Source organism: Camelus ferus, chromosome 10 (genome assembly GCF_009834535.1).
Source record: "Camelus ferus isolate YT-003-E chromosome 10, BCGSAC_Cfer_1.0, whole genome shotgun sequence".
Classification (NCBI taxonomy): Eukaryota; Metazoa; Chordata; class Mammalia; order Artiodactyla; family Camelidae; genus Camelus; species Camelus ferus.
The window spans coordinates 64,295,505-64,308,371 of record NC_045705.1 but is presented as its reverse complement, the minus strand read 5'-3'; the positions used below and the strand labels follow the sequence as shown (position 1 = coordinate 64,308,371).

Here is a 12,867-nt window from a genome sequence, read left to right as displayed (position 1 = left end):
ACCCCATGCCCTTGAGCCTTTGCCCAGCCTGATCCTGCCAGGATCCCTGCTGCCAAGTCTAACACTGTGGTCAGACCCAGGACCTCCCAACTCAGGATAAAGTTGACAGGGTGTGCTGCTTTTTAAAGGGAAAGCGTTACTGGAATTCGAACTAGAACTGGAATGACTCTAGTCCAAAGGATCATAGAGGAGCTTGAAATAGAAACAACACAGACATCTAGACCCACCCCCAGATACAGACCTCCCTTCAAGACACTGTGACCCCGTGGTCACCCTTTCTATGTACAGATGATCAAAGGGAGTCCCAGAGAAGGTAAGTGAGTTGTCCCAGGGCACACAGCACATTAGAGCAGATGCTGAGCAGGACCCCAGGTCTTCAGTGCAGCTGCGTGCTCCCCACTGCCTACCTGTGTGCTCCCCACTGCCTTTTCTAACCCTAAGAGGGTCTCCTGTCTCCCTGCCCTTTCCCACCTCCCCCAACCCACTTTCCTATGACTCCAGATGGGCGCTTGCATTTCCAGCCAGTGCTGAAATGGAGTCCCAGAGGTCTATACAACTTGCCAAAGGGACAAGAGTGGGGAAAAGGGCAGGGAAATGAGGGAGAGACTAAAACCTTTTGTGCAGAAGGGAGGCCACTCATTGGCGTCCAGGAAGCTGGAGGCGGGGCTTCTCCCGCGACCCACCCACGTGTTCTACCAGCCCTGCCTCTGACCCCAGGTGGGCTCAGACCACAGCCCTGGGAACCACAAACCGTTGCTGGCCCCAAAGGAGACAGACTCTGGCTTGTCTCGGCAACAGGCTGTATGCTTCATACCCTGAGGCACTGGTTAGTTAGTTGGTTAGTTCCTGCAAGCTTTGCACCCCTCAACACAGATTTCTGCTCACACGAGTCCAATCAGTGGGGCTGGAGCTGGGATGAGGCACTGGGGGTGACAGCTGCCCTCCCAGACCTGCTCCAAGTGTCATTTGGACCCTCCAGGTGCAGGTGAGACAAACAGCTGGGAGAGCTGCCCAAGACACTTAGGGTCCTGGCAGAGAAAGGGAAGTCAGTCCAGTGGGCACAGGGTTCCTGGAATCGGGATCTGCAACCCAAGTTGGAGGTGCCCCACCCCCACCATGTCACCGGGAGAAACTCTGGACCCGCTGCCGGACACCCTCATTCTGCAGCCGCCAGTCTTCCACCCGGTAAGGAGCTGCTCGGATCTGGACCCTCCTGGGTCTCAGGGCTCCTCCCTTCCTCCTTCCAGCTGGGCCCAGACTCCCAGGTTGGGGGGTGGAGAGGCCCTCAGTTGTGAGCCCTGCTTCCCCAGCACCCGCGCATGGGCTCTGGAAGACCCTCCTGAGCTTATCAAAGTGGCTGACCAGCTCATTCTCACTTGAGTGTCAGTTATTGTTGGGCTCACGGGGGTCCTTGCATTTTAAAAGTAATAGAGCCTAGAGACACAGTGTAGTGCCCTCCTGCATGATGGGTGGCCAGGAGGACCTGGGGGAGTGTGTAGTAGGGTAGGAGATGGACACTGATTACCTAGGAAGGGCAGTCGTATCTCCAGCCTGGAAGGGAGCCAGGTCAAAACCTCCAAGTCAGAGGTGGGGCTGGGGTCTCCTCGATTCCTTCTGTTTCCTCCTTCAGCTCCTGCAGGTTCCTTCGGCTCCTGCAGGTGCCCTGCAGGTTTCCTGAAGCCTAGCAGTGCTTTACAGAAGGCTGAACTCCCAGCAGACTCCCCCCTCCCACTGATGAGCACTAATTACCACTTTCTCTTTACTTGGTCCTCTCCTCCCAGGAGAGCTCCAACAACTCACTTAATTACAGGCCAGGCCGGGAGCCCGGGAAGTGGGAGGGACTGACATGCTGAGCCTGGTTAAGCTGTGGGCGCTCTGACAGCCCGGGGTCTCCTGCAGCCCGTTTGGCAAGCTGTGAGCCCCCGCCTGGAGGGCAGCGCTGCTGGGTCTCAGCTCTTTCTAGGCGGTTTGGGCTTCTGAAGGCTGCTGGGAGCTGGAGAACACCGCATGAGGGCCAGCCTTGTGATACTGCCCAACATGTACCGGCTGCTTGTTCACGTTTATTCTGCAAACACCTCTTCAGAGCCCACGCTGTCCAGGCCAGGCACTGAGCCTAGAGAAGGGAAAGACAGGGCTTCAGCTGTGGGGGGCTCGTGCCTCCCGGCATGAAGAGCCAGCCATACGTCACCCGGTAAGCCGGCCAGCCAAGGACCAAACTAGCCGTGCCTGCAGCGAGCATGCTGAGGGAAGGAATGATTCAGGCACCAAAATGGATGATGCCTGGAGAAGGTGTCAGAGCCCGGAAAGTCAAGTCAGATTTCACAGACTAGAGGGCGAGCAGCAGAAACAGTCCCTGAAAAGGGAGGGAGTTGTATTTTACGAACGCCAGGGGAAAGCTGAGCTGGGAAGGTAGGCTGGGGACATTGTCAGGTATCTCGCCGACATCTATATGAGGGTCTGCATTCAGGCCCCAACCAGTCCAACTTTCTGCCTCCCAGTTCCCAGACTCTGGCCAATAAGAAGTCCTCAGCAAGCCTCAATGCCAGGCTTCTGAAGGCCAGGGAGGCAGCCCGAGGACAGCAAGCCTCACTAGGGATACCACTGTGCCCTAGGAGCTGGGGAGAGGGTCTGGGCTGGTGCGCCAGGGGGCAGGGGAGCTGAATCCGGCTTCCGCAGTGCCATGTGGCTTTCTGTGTGAAGGTCCAGGAGAGGGGAGTAGATGGAAGAGAACATTTCGGAGAAAGCTAATTTTTCCCCATCGGGACACTTTCTGTCTGGGGTGGGAGAGTTCACTTTTCTTGTTCCTCTTCCTTCCTCACCTCCCTGACATAGGGGTCCCCAGGTCCTTTCTCCAATCCTACATGGACGGGTTTTTCCCCTTCTTCAGGTGGTTCCTTACGTCACGACAATCTTTGGCGGCCTGCGAGCAGGCAAGATGGTCACGCTGCAGGGAGCGGTCCCTCTAGGTGCACGCAGGTAAGGGGAGGGCCCCACGGCGGTGCTGGAGCTCAGCCCTGGAGGCAATGAGCCGGGGGTTCCTCTCTGCCTTCGGGGTCCCTGGGGGTCCCTGACTGGAAGGGCCCTTTGAGAGCCTCACCTCCTCCCAGGTTCCAGGTGGACTTCCAGTGCGGCTGCAGCCTGCACCCCCGGCCAGATATCGCCATCCACTTCAACCCCCGCTTCCACACCACCAAGCCCCACGTCATCTGCAACACCCTTCATGGTGGGCAGTGGCAAGCCGAGGCCCGGTGGCCCCGCCTGGCCCTGCAGAGAGGAGCCAGCTTCCTCATCCTCTTTCTCTTTGGAAATGAGGAGATGAAGGTGACTGGAAGGGATGGGCATCAGAGGGTCTAGAACTTGCGTCCTTCTGCCTCCCTTCCTGCAGCTGAGTTCCCCATGTCACTGTGTTGAGGGGTACTGGGAGGGGGGCGGAGTCAAGTACACAGAGAACCAAGCTGCTACCACACCCTGTTCCCAGCTGCCCTGGGTCCACATGGCCCTGTACACAGGGGGCATTCAGCAGGCTCTATGGTGCTGGCCCTGGAGAGGGCGCCGCTGAGACAGCCACAGGGAGCATCTGGAAAGCGCCTGCAATACTAGCTGCTCTACGCCCTTAAACATCAGCTTAATGAATCCTCACAACCCACGAGGAGGGTCCTTTCATTCTCCCCATCTCACAGCTCAGAGGGCGGGGACAGCGCGAGAGAATCTGACCTCAGTGTTCTTTTTATCACTGATGTAAACTCCTGCCAGAAGGATCTTGAGGCTTCTCCAGGGAATAGGGAGCTGGAAGAAGCCAGCAGTGGAGGGAGGGGCCTGTGGACAGGGGTCCCCTCTCCCCACCTGTGGCTGGGGACTCTGCTGCTGGGACTGCTGGCAGGTCAGCTGCCAGGCGGAATGGGGCCTGCGTGGGGAAGTGCTGTGTCGGGGGCAGGGGTGGGCAGAGACGGTGCCACCATGTGCCGGCTCTGCGGCCTTGGGGGAAATTCCAGTAAGAGTGCTCGTGGTGCCTGGCACGTTGGCGTGAACTCAGGAACATCAGCAGCTGCCAGGCCAGCCTCCATCTGTCTCTCCAGGTGAGTGTGAACGGACGACACTTTCTCCACTACGGATACCGGCTCCCGCTGTCTCGGGTGGACACCCTGGGCATATATGGTGACATCTTGGTGACGGCTGTTGGGTTTCTGAACATCAATGTAAGTTCCCTGGAGGTTGACGCCTGGATGGCAGAGGCCTCTGACTTCCCCTGATGCCTGGCTAGGCCTGGGACACCCTCCCACTCCAGACGAGCCTTGTCAACGCAATTATAACCAAGGTGGAGGGGCTTTATAGAGGTGGTGGACACGAGGCGGGGTGAGGTGACCACAGAAAGCAGAGCTAAGAGCCTTGGGCAGCAGTCTATACTGGGCTTGGGGTGTGGTCCACATGGAGGAGCCATGGCCAGGAGGCAAATGACTTAGTGGCTTGGAGCGGTGGGACCCAAACCTAGCAGTGGCTGTATGATTCCCGGCTGAGGGGCTTTATTCAAAAGGCAGATTTCCGGGATCTGCCACCAGAGATTCGGATTCAGGAAGTCTGAGGTGGGGCCCAGGAATCAGCATGTTCAAAACGCCGGGTTTCAGAAGCCCTGACGGGGCCTCCGGGGAGATGCGGCGCTCTCAAGGCCAGAGCTCGGCCTCTGCCTGCTTCCCAGGCACAGCAGGGCAGGCGGGAGCCAAATAAATGGCTCCGGGGCTTGCGGTGGTGCTGAGTCCGGCTCGTTGCTTTTTCTCTTTCCCAACAGCCATTTGTGGAGGGCGGGAGCGAGTATCCGGTTGGACACGTGAGTCTGTCGGGAGCTTGGCTGGCGCTCGCGGTCCCAACCACACTGGCTGCCCCGCTGGCTCTCCCTCCTCCCGGGGCCTGACCTGCCCCTCGCTGGCCACTGCTCACGCGGCCCAAGGCCCAGCTGCCACCCACCTCAGTGCGCGGTTGCCATGGATACAACCGGCCCCGCCCCAGTCCCTGGGACCCGGGATTTGCCCCTCCCAGCGCCGGGGCGGTTCGGGAAGACGGATGCGGTGCGCTGGCTGCCCAGAAACGCCGGGGCCCCAGTATTCCCATCAGAAGCCTCGTCTCAGCTGGAGCTCTCAGTTCTCAGCAACCCTGCGAGGCTGCGGGGTTGGCCTGCGGGGCAGAAGGGGAGATGAGGCCCAGGCCCTTGCCCAGAGCCACAGGGTGTGAATGACAGACCCTCCGCCCCGTTCTCCCCCGTTATTTCAGAGCTGGTGTCCCTCTAAATTCAAAAGGACCCCTCTGGGGCTCCACTTACCTGCATTATCGCTCAGAGAGGCAAACCCCAAGTATTCCCATTTGTTAAGAATAAAATCCAGAGGTTCCTTTTCATGGAGCAAACAGCACGTGGCCTCCATGACCCCTCTTTCTTTCCTTGACAGCCTTTCCTGCTGGAGAGCCCCAGGCTGGTGAGTGACCTCCCTCCTCGTTCTGGTGGGGGTACAGTCCCTCACCTGCTCCATCAGAGGTGGAAGGGCACCCCCAACTGGTGGGAAATGCCCTCAACATCAGGGTTTCCTTCCTGCTCCAGGGGTCCCTGGCCCCTGAGGGCAGCCCACATAGCGGTTCCTGAGCGCGGGAGCCCTCGCCACGCCCCTCTGTGAGTCCTCGTCTCCGTTATCTCCTGTGTTCCCTCAGGAGGTGCCCTGCTCACGTGCCCTTCCCCGGGGCCTCTGGCCTGGACAGGTCATCATAGTGCGGGGGCTGGTCTTGCCAGAGCCGAAGGAGTAAGTGTCAGAGGGAGGGGTATAAGCATCTTTGGTCTCTTTAACCTTCAGCACGAGCTTTATAAGCATCACCTCTTTAATCTCCAGCACCACTACTTCATCCCCACCTGACAGATGAGAAGTAAATTGCCCAGGGTCGCACAGCTTGTGAAAGTCTGGTCCGATTGGTACAGGGTTCAGGCCGCCTTCGTGGCCCCAGCAGCCCCAAATCTGGGAGTATCTTCCCTGCCTGTACATCTTTTCAGGCCAACCAGCCTCTCCCCGCAGGTCCCAGCGGGAGCCTCGGGAAAAGCCCTGTAAAGGCACAGGCTGAGATCCAGGGAGAGGATGCGACCTCCCACAGTGACACAGTGCCCTGGTTTAGGAAACAGAGCCAGGCAGCCCCGAAGAGGAAGCCCTGTGCTGCAAAGTGAAAACTTGGAGGGACGCAATAACCAAGTGGATGCTGCCTAACCTCTCCGACAGAGGGCGCTCCCGCCCCATTTCCCAAACCTGTGGGCTCCAAGTCAAGTGTCTTTTTCTTTCTCTTCTTTCCTTCCTCCCCTCCATCCTTCCTTCTTCCTGGAATTGCATTGGACTTCATGACTTTTCTGAGCCAGATTTCCTGGGTTTGACTTCTGCTGAGGACACTTACTACTTGTGCAACTTCACAGCAGTTCCTTTTCCTTTCTGTGCTTCAGTTTCCTTGCGTGTGTACAAAGAGGTAAAAATAGTGCCGCCTTCAGGGACGGTATAAATGCGTAGGACTGTGCCCCGCACATAGCATGTGCTCCACAGCTGTGATGGTGCCACAATCCTTGTGGTGGAGGGGCAGGGGAGTAAGAAAAACACCTCGTGTTCTCCTTGCCTGATCCCCTTCCGTTTGTTTTTGTTTTTGAAGTCACTGGCCTCACTCCACCCTTACCCTGCATGATCTTGATCAGATCTGTGAATTCTGAGCAGACATGGAGGCTGTGGAAAGCATGGGCCTCCAAAGTCAGGCAGGACTGGCTGGATTTCTGGTTTTGCCTCTTATAGACTGTAGTCTTGAACAAGTCACTACACCTCTCTGAGTCCGGAGTCCTGAGTTTCCCTATTTGGTGGGGGGAGAGGGGAGATAATCCCAACCCTACGGGGGAAAAAAAAAAGTTCCCAGTAATAGAACCCCCACTCCTCCCAAAATTTGGAGACAGGAGACCAGGTTCAGATCTTTGCTCAGGGTCACATGGCTATGATTAGTGATGCAGCAAGTGATTTTACTGCTCTCTCTCAAGGGCCACGAACTGACATGTCCTCAGGGGCCAGGCAGTTCACAGAAAGAGTGAGGCACCAGGCTGGGAAAGCTGGTGTAGTGGAAAGAGTATTTCCATAGACTCACTCATGCCAGATCTTCTGATTATTTTAAAAGAGAAGCTGGAAACCATCTCTTATAAACGTTCTCACTTTTGAAAATGGTATTACTTTAAAGTTGAAGAATACTGCAGATCAGCCAGAACATTTCTACAGGCCCAGTCGGCCCTGGGCCACCAACATCCAGGCTGAGCGCAGTGCCTGGCGCTGAGCCGCCGGCAGTGAATGCCGCCTCTGTACTTCCTGCTGTCTCTGAAAGCAACTGGCTTGAATTGGCCGGGGTGGGGGGCTGGGGGGGTGGTGGAGAGAGTTTGGAGGGTGCCAGGTTCATTTGCATTAAAAGTTTGTCCTTCTCTGTCTACCTCCCCCCTCCCCAAGCGCTGAGTCTGGATGTGGCTGCAGCTTCAAAGGGCTGAAACAAGAGCAGCACCGCGCACTGGAGGGAACCCGTACCCAGTGGAGGGCGGTGCTGGACGGGGCTGAGGTGGGGGGCCACTGAGGCCTCCAAGAGTTTTCAGGCCAGTGGGAAGACAAAGCCTGATCTGAGGAGGCAGGTGGGGAAGGGGGTCCCCCAGCTAGTGGGTGGCAACGTGGCAGTTTAATCCCAGGTGCACCTAAGATTCAAGCAGGTGGTTCCTCTGTGAGCTGTTTCCCGAGGCCAGAATCTGGCCAACCTTCCAGCCACTCTCCTGCCTCCATCCCTCCCCTGAGGGCCAGCAGCCACAGCCTGGAAGAGCCAGGGAGCCAGGGACTGGGGGTTAGGAAGGCTGAGCCCCTTCTCCCGCCCCTTCCCGCAGTTTCACGCTCAGCCTGCGGGACGAGGCTGCCCATGTTCCTGTGATGCTAAGGGCTTCCTTCGCAGACAGAACTCTGGCCTGGGTCTCGCGCTGGGGCCAGAAGAAGCTGATCTTGGCCCCCTTTGTCTTCTACCCGCAGCGATTCTTTGAGGTGGGTCTTGGAGAGGCCTGGTCCCTTTGGGGTGGAGCACAGAGCTGCATTTGCATCCTGGAGACTGGCGGCATGTCCTGTGGGCCGGGAAGCCAGAGCCCCTAGGGGAGGGAAGGTCTATGCCAGGGCTCCACCCTCCACGCTGGTGCCGGGGTCCCGTGCCCAGAAGCCCTGAGGAGATGCTGGCATCGGCATTACTGAAAAGCCCCGCTAGTGACTCCAAAGTGCAGCTGGGGTTGAGACCACACCTCCAGGGGAATCAAGTCCTATTACAGATGGTGAAACTGAGGCCAGGCCTGGTGACAAGCTGGGCCCCTTGTCCTGTTCTCTTCCACCCCTGGGTGCCTCATGGATCCAGTCTCTGATGGGAGGGGGGGGCTGGCTGGCTGGGGCATCAGGCCGGCAAAGGAGGGTCTGGAAGCCAGCAGCACCTCCCGCCCTCCTTTCCCAGGTGCTGCTCCTGTGCCAGGAGGGAGGGCTGAAGCTGGCGCTCAATGGGCAGGGCCTGGGGGCCACCAGCCTGGGCCAGCAGGCCCTGGAGCGGCTGCGGGAGCTGCGCATCAGTGGCAGCGTCCAGCTCTACTGTGTCCACTACTGAGGAGGGATCCAGAGGGCTGGCCAGAGAAGAGGAAGGCCCTCCTACACCCAGGATGGCCCTGCTCTCCTCCTCTCATTACAACATCCACCTGTCACCTGGTGTCAGGCCTGGCTCCCTACTGGAGCCACCAGCCTGAGTCTGCAGGGGCTTTGGACTGTACAGCAGAGGGTAGGCACAAGAGTGTGAGGGTTCAGAAATTCTGCAGCTCCCTCCACCAGGAGGCTGAGATCTGGTTCTGCCTTCCTTCAGGGCCTAGACAAGGAAGCAGGCTTTGTACTCTAACGAAGATATCCCCAAAAAACAGTGGCTAAAAATGTAGAAATTTATTTCCTTCCCATCTAACAGTTCTGGAGAAAATAGTCCGGGTCAGTAGGGCGTCTCTGCTCCATGGACCTTAGGGGTCATGCTAGTCATCATCCCACCATCCCCGGGGCGTCAGCATCACCTGCATGCCAGAAGCTCTAGGTTTCAACCACTGAGAAGACAGATAGAGAATATGGACAAGGTCCACCTGACAAGGTACGCCCCAGGCCTGGGCTTGGCATACAGTGTTACGCTCGCGTCTCAGGGGCCAGCACGCAGATACCCAGCCCCACTATCTGCAAGGGAGGCTGGAAGTGTTCTCCGGCCGGAAGGCCACGTGAGCAGCCGCAGTTATGCTACTGGGCTTCCCGGTACGTTTGGTTTTACTTACACCATCTTATTTTGTGCCATCTATTTACCATTGCTATTTTTTCCTTATAATTTCAGCTTTCTTGCTTGCTGTTGGATTGATGAAGTCTTCTTTATCACCTCCTCTGCCTTTTTTTCTTACATTGACTTGGAAGTTATGAATTCCATTTTACACTTCCAGTGGTTATCCTTGATCTTTATTTTATTTTCTTATTAACACAATATAATTGACTTTTGGGGGTGGGTAACATTCTGAGTTTTAATATGTATGATGATTTGTGTGACCACTTCCACCATCAGGATATATAACAACTCCATCATCCCCCAAAATTCCCCTGAGTCACTCCTGTGTACTCACACCTCCTCCACTCCTTCCCCTAACCCCCGGCAACCCACTCATCTCTTCATTACCATATTTTGTCTTTTTGAGAATGCCATATAAATAGAATCATATGGGGCATGACCTTTTGAAACTAGTTTATTTGAACCAGTATTATCCTTTTAAGATTCATCTAAGTTGCTGTGTGTATCACCGACCCACTCCTGTTTATTACTCAGTAGTATTCCATTGTACCACCATTTGCTTATCTGTTGACCCACAGAAGAACATTTCAGTGGTTTTCAGTTTTTGATAATTATGAAAAGAGCTGCTAAAAACATTTGTTTGCAAGCCTTTGTATGAACATGACTTTTCATTTCTTTAGGGTTAATTCCTACTAGTGGAATTGATGGGTCATATGGTAAATGTATGTTTTAACTTTATAAGAAACGGCCAAGCTATTTTCCAGAGTTGTTTCGGAATATCTTTGGGAATTTGGCATTCCCACCAGGAATGTATCAGATTTCCAGTTGTCCTGTCTTCTCATCGGTACTTGTTATTGTCAGTGTTTTTATGTTAGCCATCCTCATTGGCGTGTAGAGGTATCCCATTGTGGCTTTGATTTGTGTTTCCCTTATGGCTACCGATGTTGAGCATGTTTTCATGTGCTAATTTCCATCTGTGTATTCTCTGTGGTGTAATGCCTGTTCAGATCTTTTCTCCATTTTTAAATCGAGTTGCTTGCTTTCTTATCATTGACTTTTAAGAGTTCTTTATATAGGCTGGAGAAACGTCCTTTGTCTACAATAGCCAAGAGATGGAAACAACCTAAATGTCCATCACCAGAGGACTGGATAAAGAAGCTGTGATATATTTATACAATGGAATACCACTCAACCATAAAAAAGAGTATAATAATGCCATTTGCAGCAACATGGATGGATCTGGAGATCATCATTCTAAGTGAAGTAAACCAGAAAGAGAAAGAAAAATACCATATAATATCACTTATAGTGGGAATCTAAAAAGGAAAAAGAAGACACTAATGAACTTATCTACAAATCATAAACAGACTCACAGACATAGTAAACAATCTTATGGTTACTCGGGGGAGAGTGGGTGGGAAGGTATAAATTGGGAGTTTGAGATTTGCATATATTAACTGCTAAATATAAAATAGATAAAAACAAATTTCTTGTGTATAGCACAGGGAACTATATTCAATATCTTGTAGTAACCTATAATGAAAAAGAATATGAAAACAAATATACAGATGTGTATGTATGACTGAAACATTATGTTGTACACCAGAAATTGGCACATTGTAACTGACTATACTTCAATTAAAAAAAAAAAAACTAAGACATCTATATCCAATGCTAAAAAAAAAATCAGTTGGCCATATTTGGGCAAGCTTATTTTTGGACTCTATTCTGTTCCATTAGTCCGTCTCTTTGCCAATACCACACTGTCTTGACTACTGTATCTTTATAGTAAATCTTGATATTGGGTAATATAATTTCTCCAACCTTATTCTTCTTTTTCAAAATTATTTTGGCTCTTACTGTTCTTTTGCCTTTTTGTATAAATTTTAGAATCAGCTTGTCCATACATGCAAGATATCCTGCCGGGATTTTGATTGGAATTGCATTAAATTTATAGAACAACTTGGGAAGAACTGGCCTCTTTATTATGTTGAATCTTTCAATCCATTAGCATAATATGTCTTGCCACTTATTTAGGTCTTTGATTTATTTCATCAGCATCTTGTAGTTTTCAGCATACACATCCTGTACCTGAGTTGTTAGATTTATAGCTAAGCATTTAATTTTTAGGGTTATTGTCAATGGTATTTTTTAAACTTCAGTTTGCAATTATTTATTACAATTATATAGAAACATAATTGATTTATCTGTGATGACTTTGTATCCTGGTACCTTGTGAAACTCAGTATTTCTAGAAGTGTTTTGTCTATTCCATAGAATCTTTTACATAAAACAATTGTTTACATGTTGTCTATGGAAAGGGACAATTTTACTTCTTCCTTTCCAATCTATAAGGCTTTTTAAAAAACTTTTCTTGCCTTATTATGCTGGCTAAGAATTCTAGTGCAATGTTGAATGGGAGGAGTGAGAGTAAACTTCTTTGTCTTTTTCCCAATATTAGGGAGGAAGCCTTATGATAGTAACTGTAGATTTTTTGTAGATGCCCCTTATAAAGTTGAGGACACGCCTTTCTGTTTTTAGTCTACTGAGAGTTTTTTTTTATTATTATTATTACCATTATTATGAATTTATTACAAATTATTATGAAAAGATGTTGAATTTTGTCAACGGCTTTTTCTGCATGAAATGATATAACCATGTGTTTTTTATTCTTTAGCCTATAAATATGGTGTATTACATAATTGGTAATCAAATATGGAACCAAACTTGCTTCCCTATGATAAGCTCTACTTGGCCATGATGTATTATTCATTTTGAGAGTACAAGCACACCTCGTTTTGTTGCACTTCACTTTATTGTACACCCCAGATATTGCACTTTTTACAGATTGAAGTTTCATGGCAGTCCTACTTTGAGCAAGTCTATTGGTGCCATTTTTCGAATAGCGTAATTTCTTTTTTTTTTTGCATTTTAAGTAAACTTTTTATTTGAGATCATTGCAGATTCATGTGCAGTTACAGGAGATAATACTGAGAGATCCTATGTACTCTTTACCCAGTTTCCCCCAATGGTAACATCTTACAAAACTATAATACAATATCACAACCGGGATGCTGACATTCATCCAGTTCTGTCAAGAGACAGAACATTTCCATAGCCACAAGGACCCCTCATGTGGCCCTTTTGTAGCTAAATCCACCTCCCTTCCATGAGAACCCCTTCATTAACCCCTGCCAACCACTGTGTTTTCCATTTGCATAATTTTGTCATTTCCAAATGTCATATAAATGAAATCATACAGTATGTAACATTTGAGGATTGGCTTTTTTTCACTCAGAATAATTTCCTAGCGATTCATCCAGGTTGTTGCATGTATCAATAGTTTGTCCTTTTTTAATTGTTGAGTGGTGTTCCACGGTATGGTTATACCAGTGTTTGTTCATCTATTTACCTGTAGAAGGACATCTGAGTTACTTCCAGTTTGGGGTTTTTATAAATGAAGCTGCTATAAACATTTATGTACAGGTTTTTATGCAAACACAAGTTCTCATTTCT

At 51.4% G+C, this 12,867-nt stretch overlaps 1 protein-coding gene across 6 annotated transcripts; it reads left to right on the top strand.

Moving 5' to 3' along the window:
- The first annotated feature begins 221 nt into the window (after positions 1–221).
- Positions 222–10,573, top strand: LOC102508077 (galectin-12). 6 transcript variants are annotated; one of them, XM_014565057.2, is made up of 11 exons: positions 222–313; positions 980–1,185; positions 2,888–2,976; positions 3,108–3,321; positions 4,077–4,196; positions 4,784–4,822; positions 5,436–5,462; positions 5,692–5,780; positions 7,488–7,593; positions 7,907–8,057; positions 8,509–8,646. In XM_014565057.2, exons 1-10 carry the CDS (start codon positions 289–291, stop codon positions 8,054–8,056), a joined length of 1,065 nt encoding a protein of 354 aa, XP_014420543.1. In that variant the 5' UTR covers positions 222–288; the 3' UTR covers position 8,057; positions 8,509–8,646. The 6 variants fall into 6 exon arrangements, 5 of the variants coding, with proteins under 5 accessions (XP_014420543.1, XP_032345534.1, XP_006191624.2 ...); XR_004323412.1 differs by lacking the exon at positions 8,509–8,646 and having other exon boundaries at positions 7,488–7,659; positions 7,907–8,039; XM_006191562.3 differs by lacking the exon at positions 7,488–7,593 and having other exon boundaries at positions 233–313; positions 8,509–10,573.
- The last annotated feature ends 2,294 nt before the right edge of the window (positions 10,574–12,867 follow it).

Excerpts from the sequence above, each read along its gene's own strand:
- LOC102508077 (XM_006191562.3), top strand. The coding sequence starts at position 289 with ATGATCAAAGGGAGTCCCAGAGAAG. Across the intron at positions 5,463-5,691 it reads TGCTGGAGAGCCCCAGGCTG|GAGGTGCCCTGCTCACGTGC; the intron begins GTGAGTGACCTC and ends GTGTTCCCTCAG. Across the intron at positions 5,781-7,906 it reads GTCTTGCCAGAGCCGAAGGA|TTTCACGCTCAGCCTGCGGG; the intron begins GTAAGTGTCAGA and ends CCCTTCCCGCAG.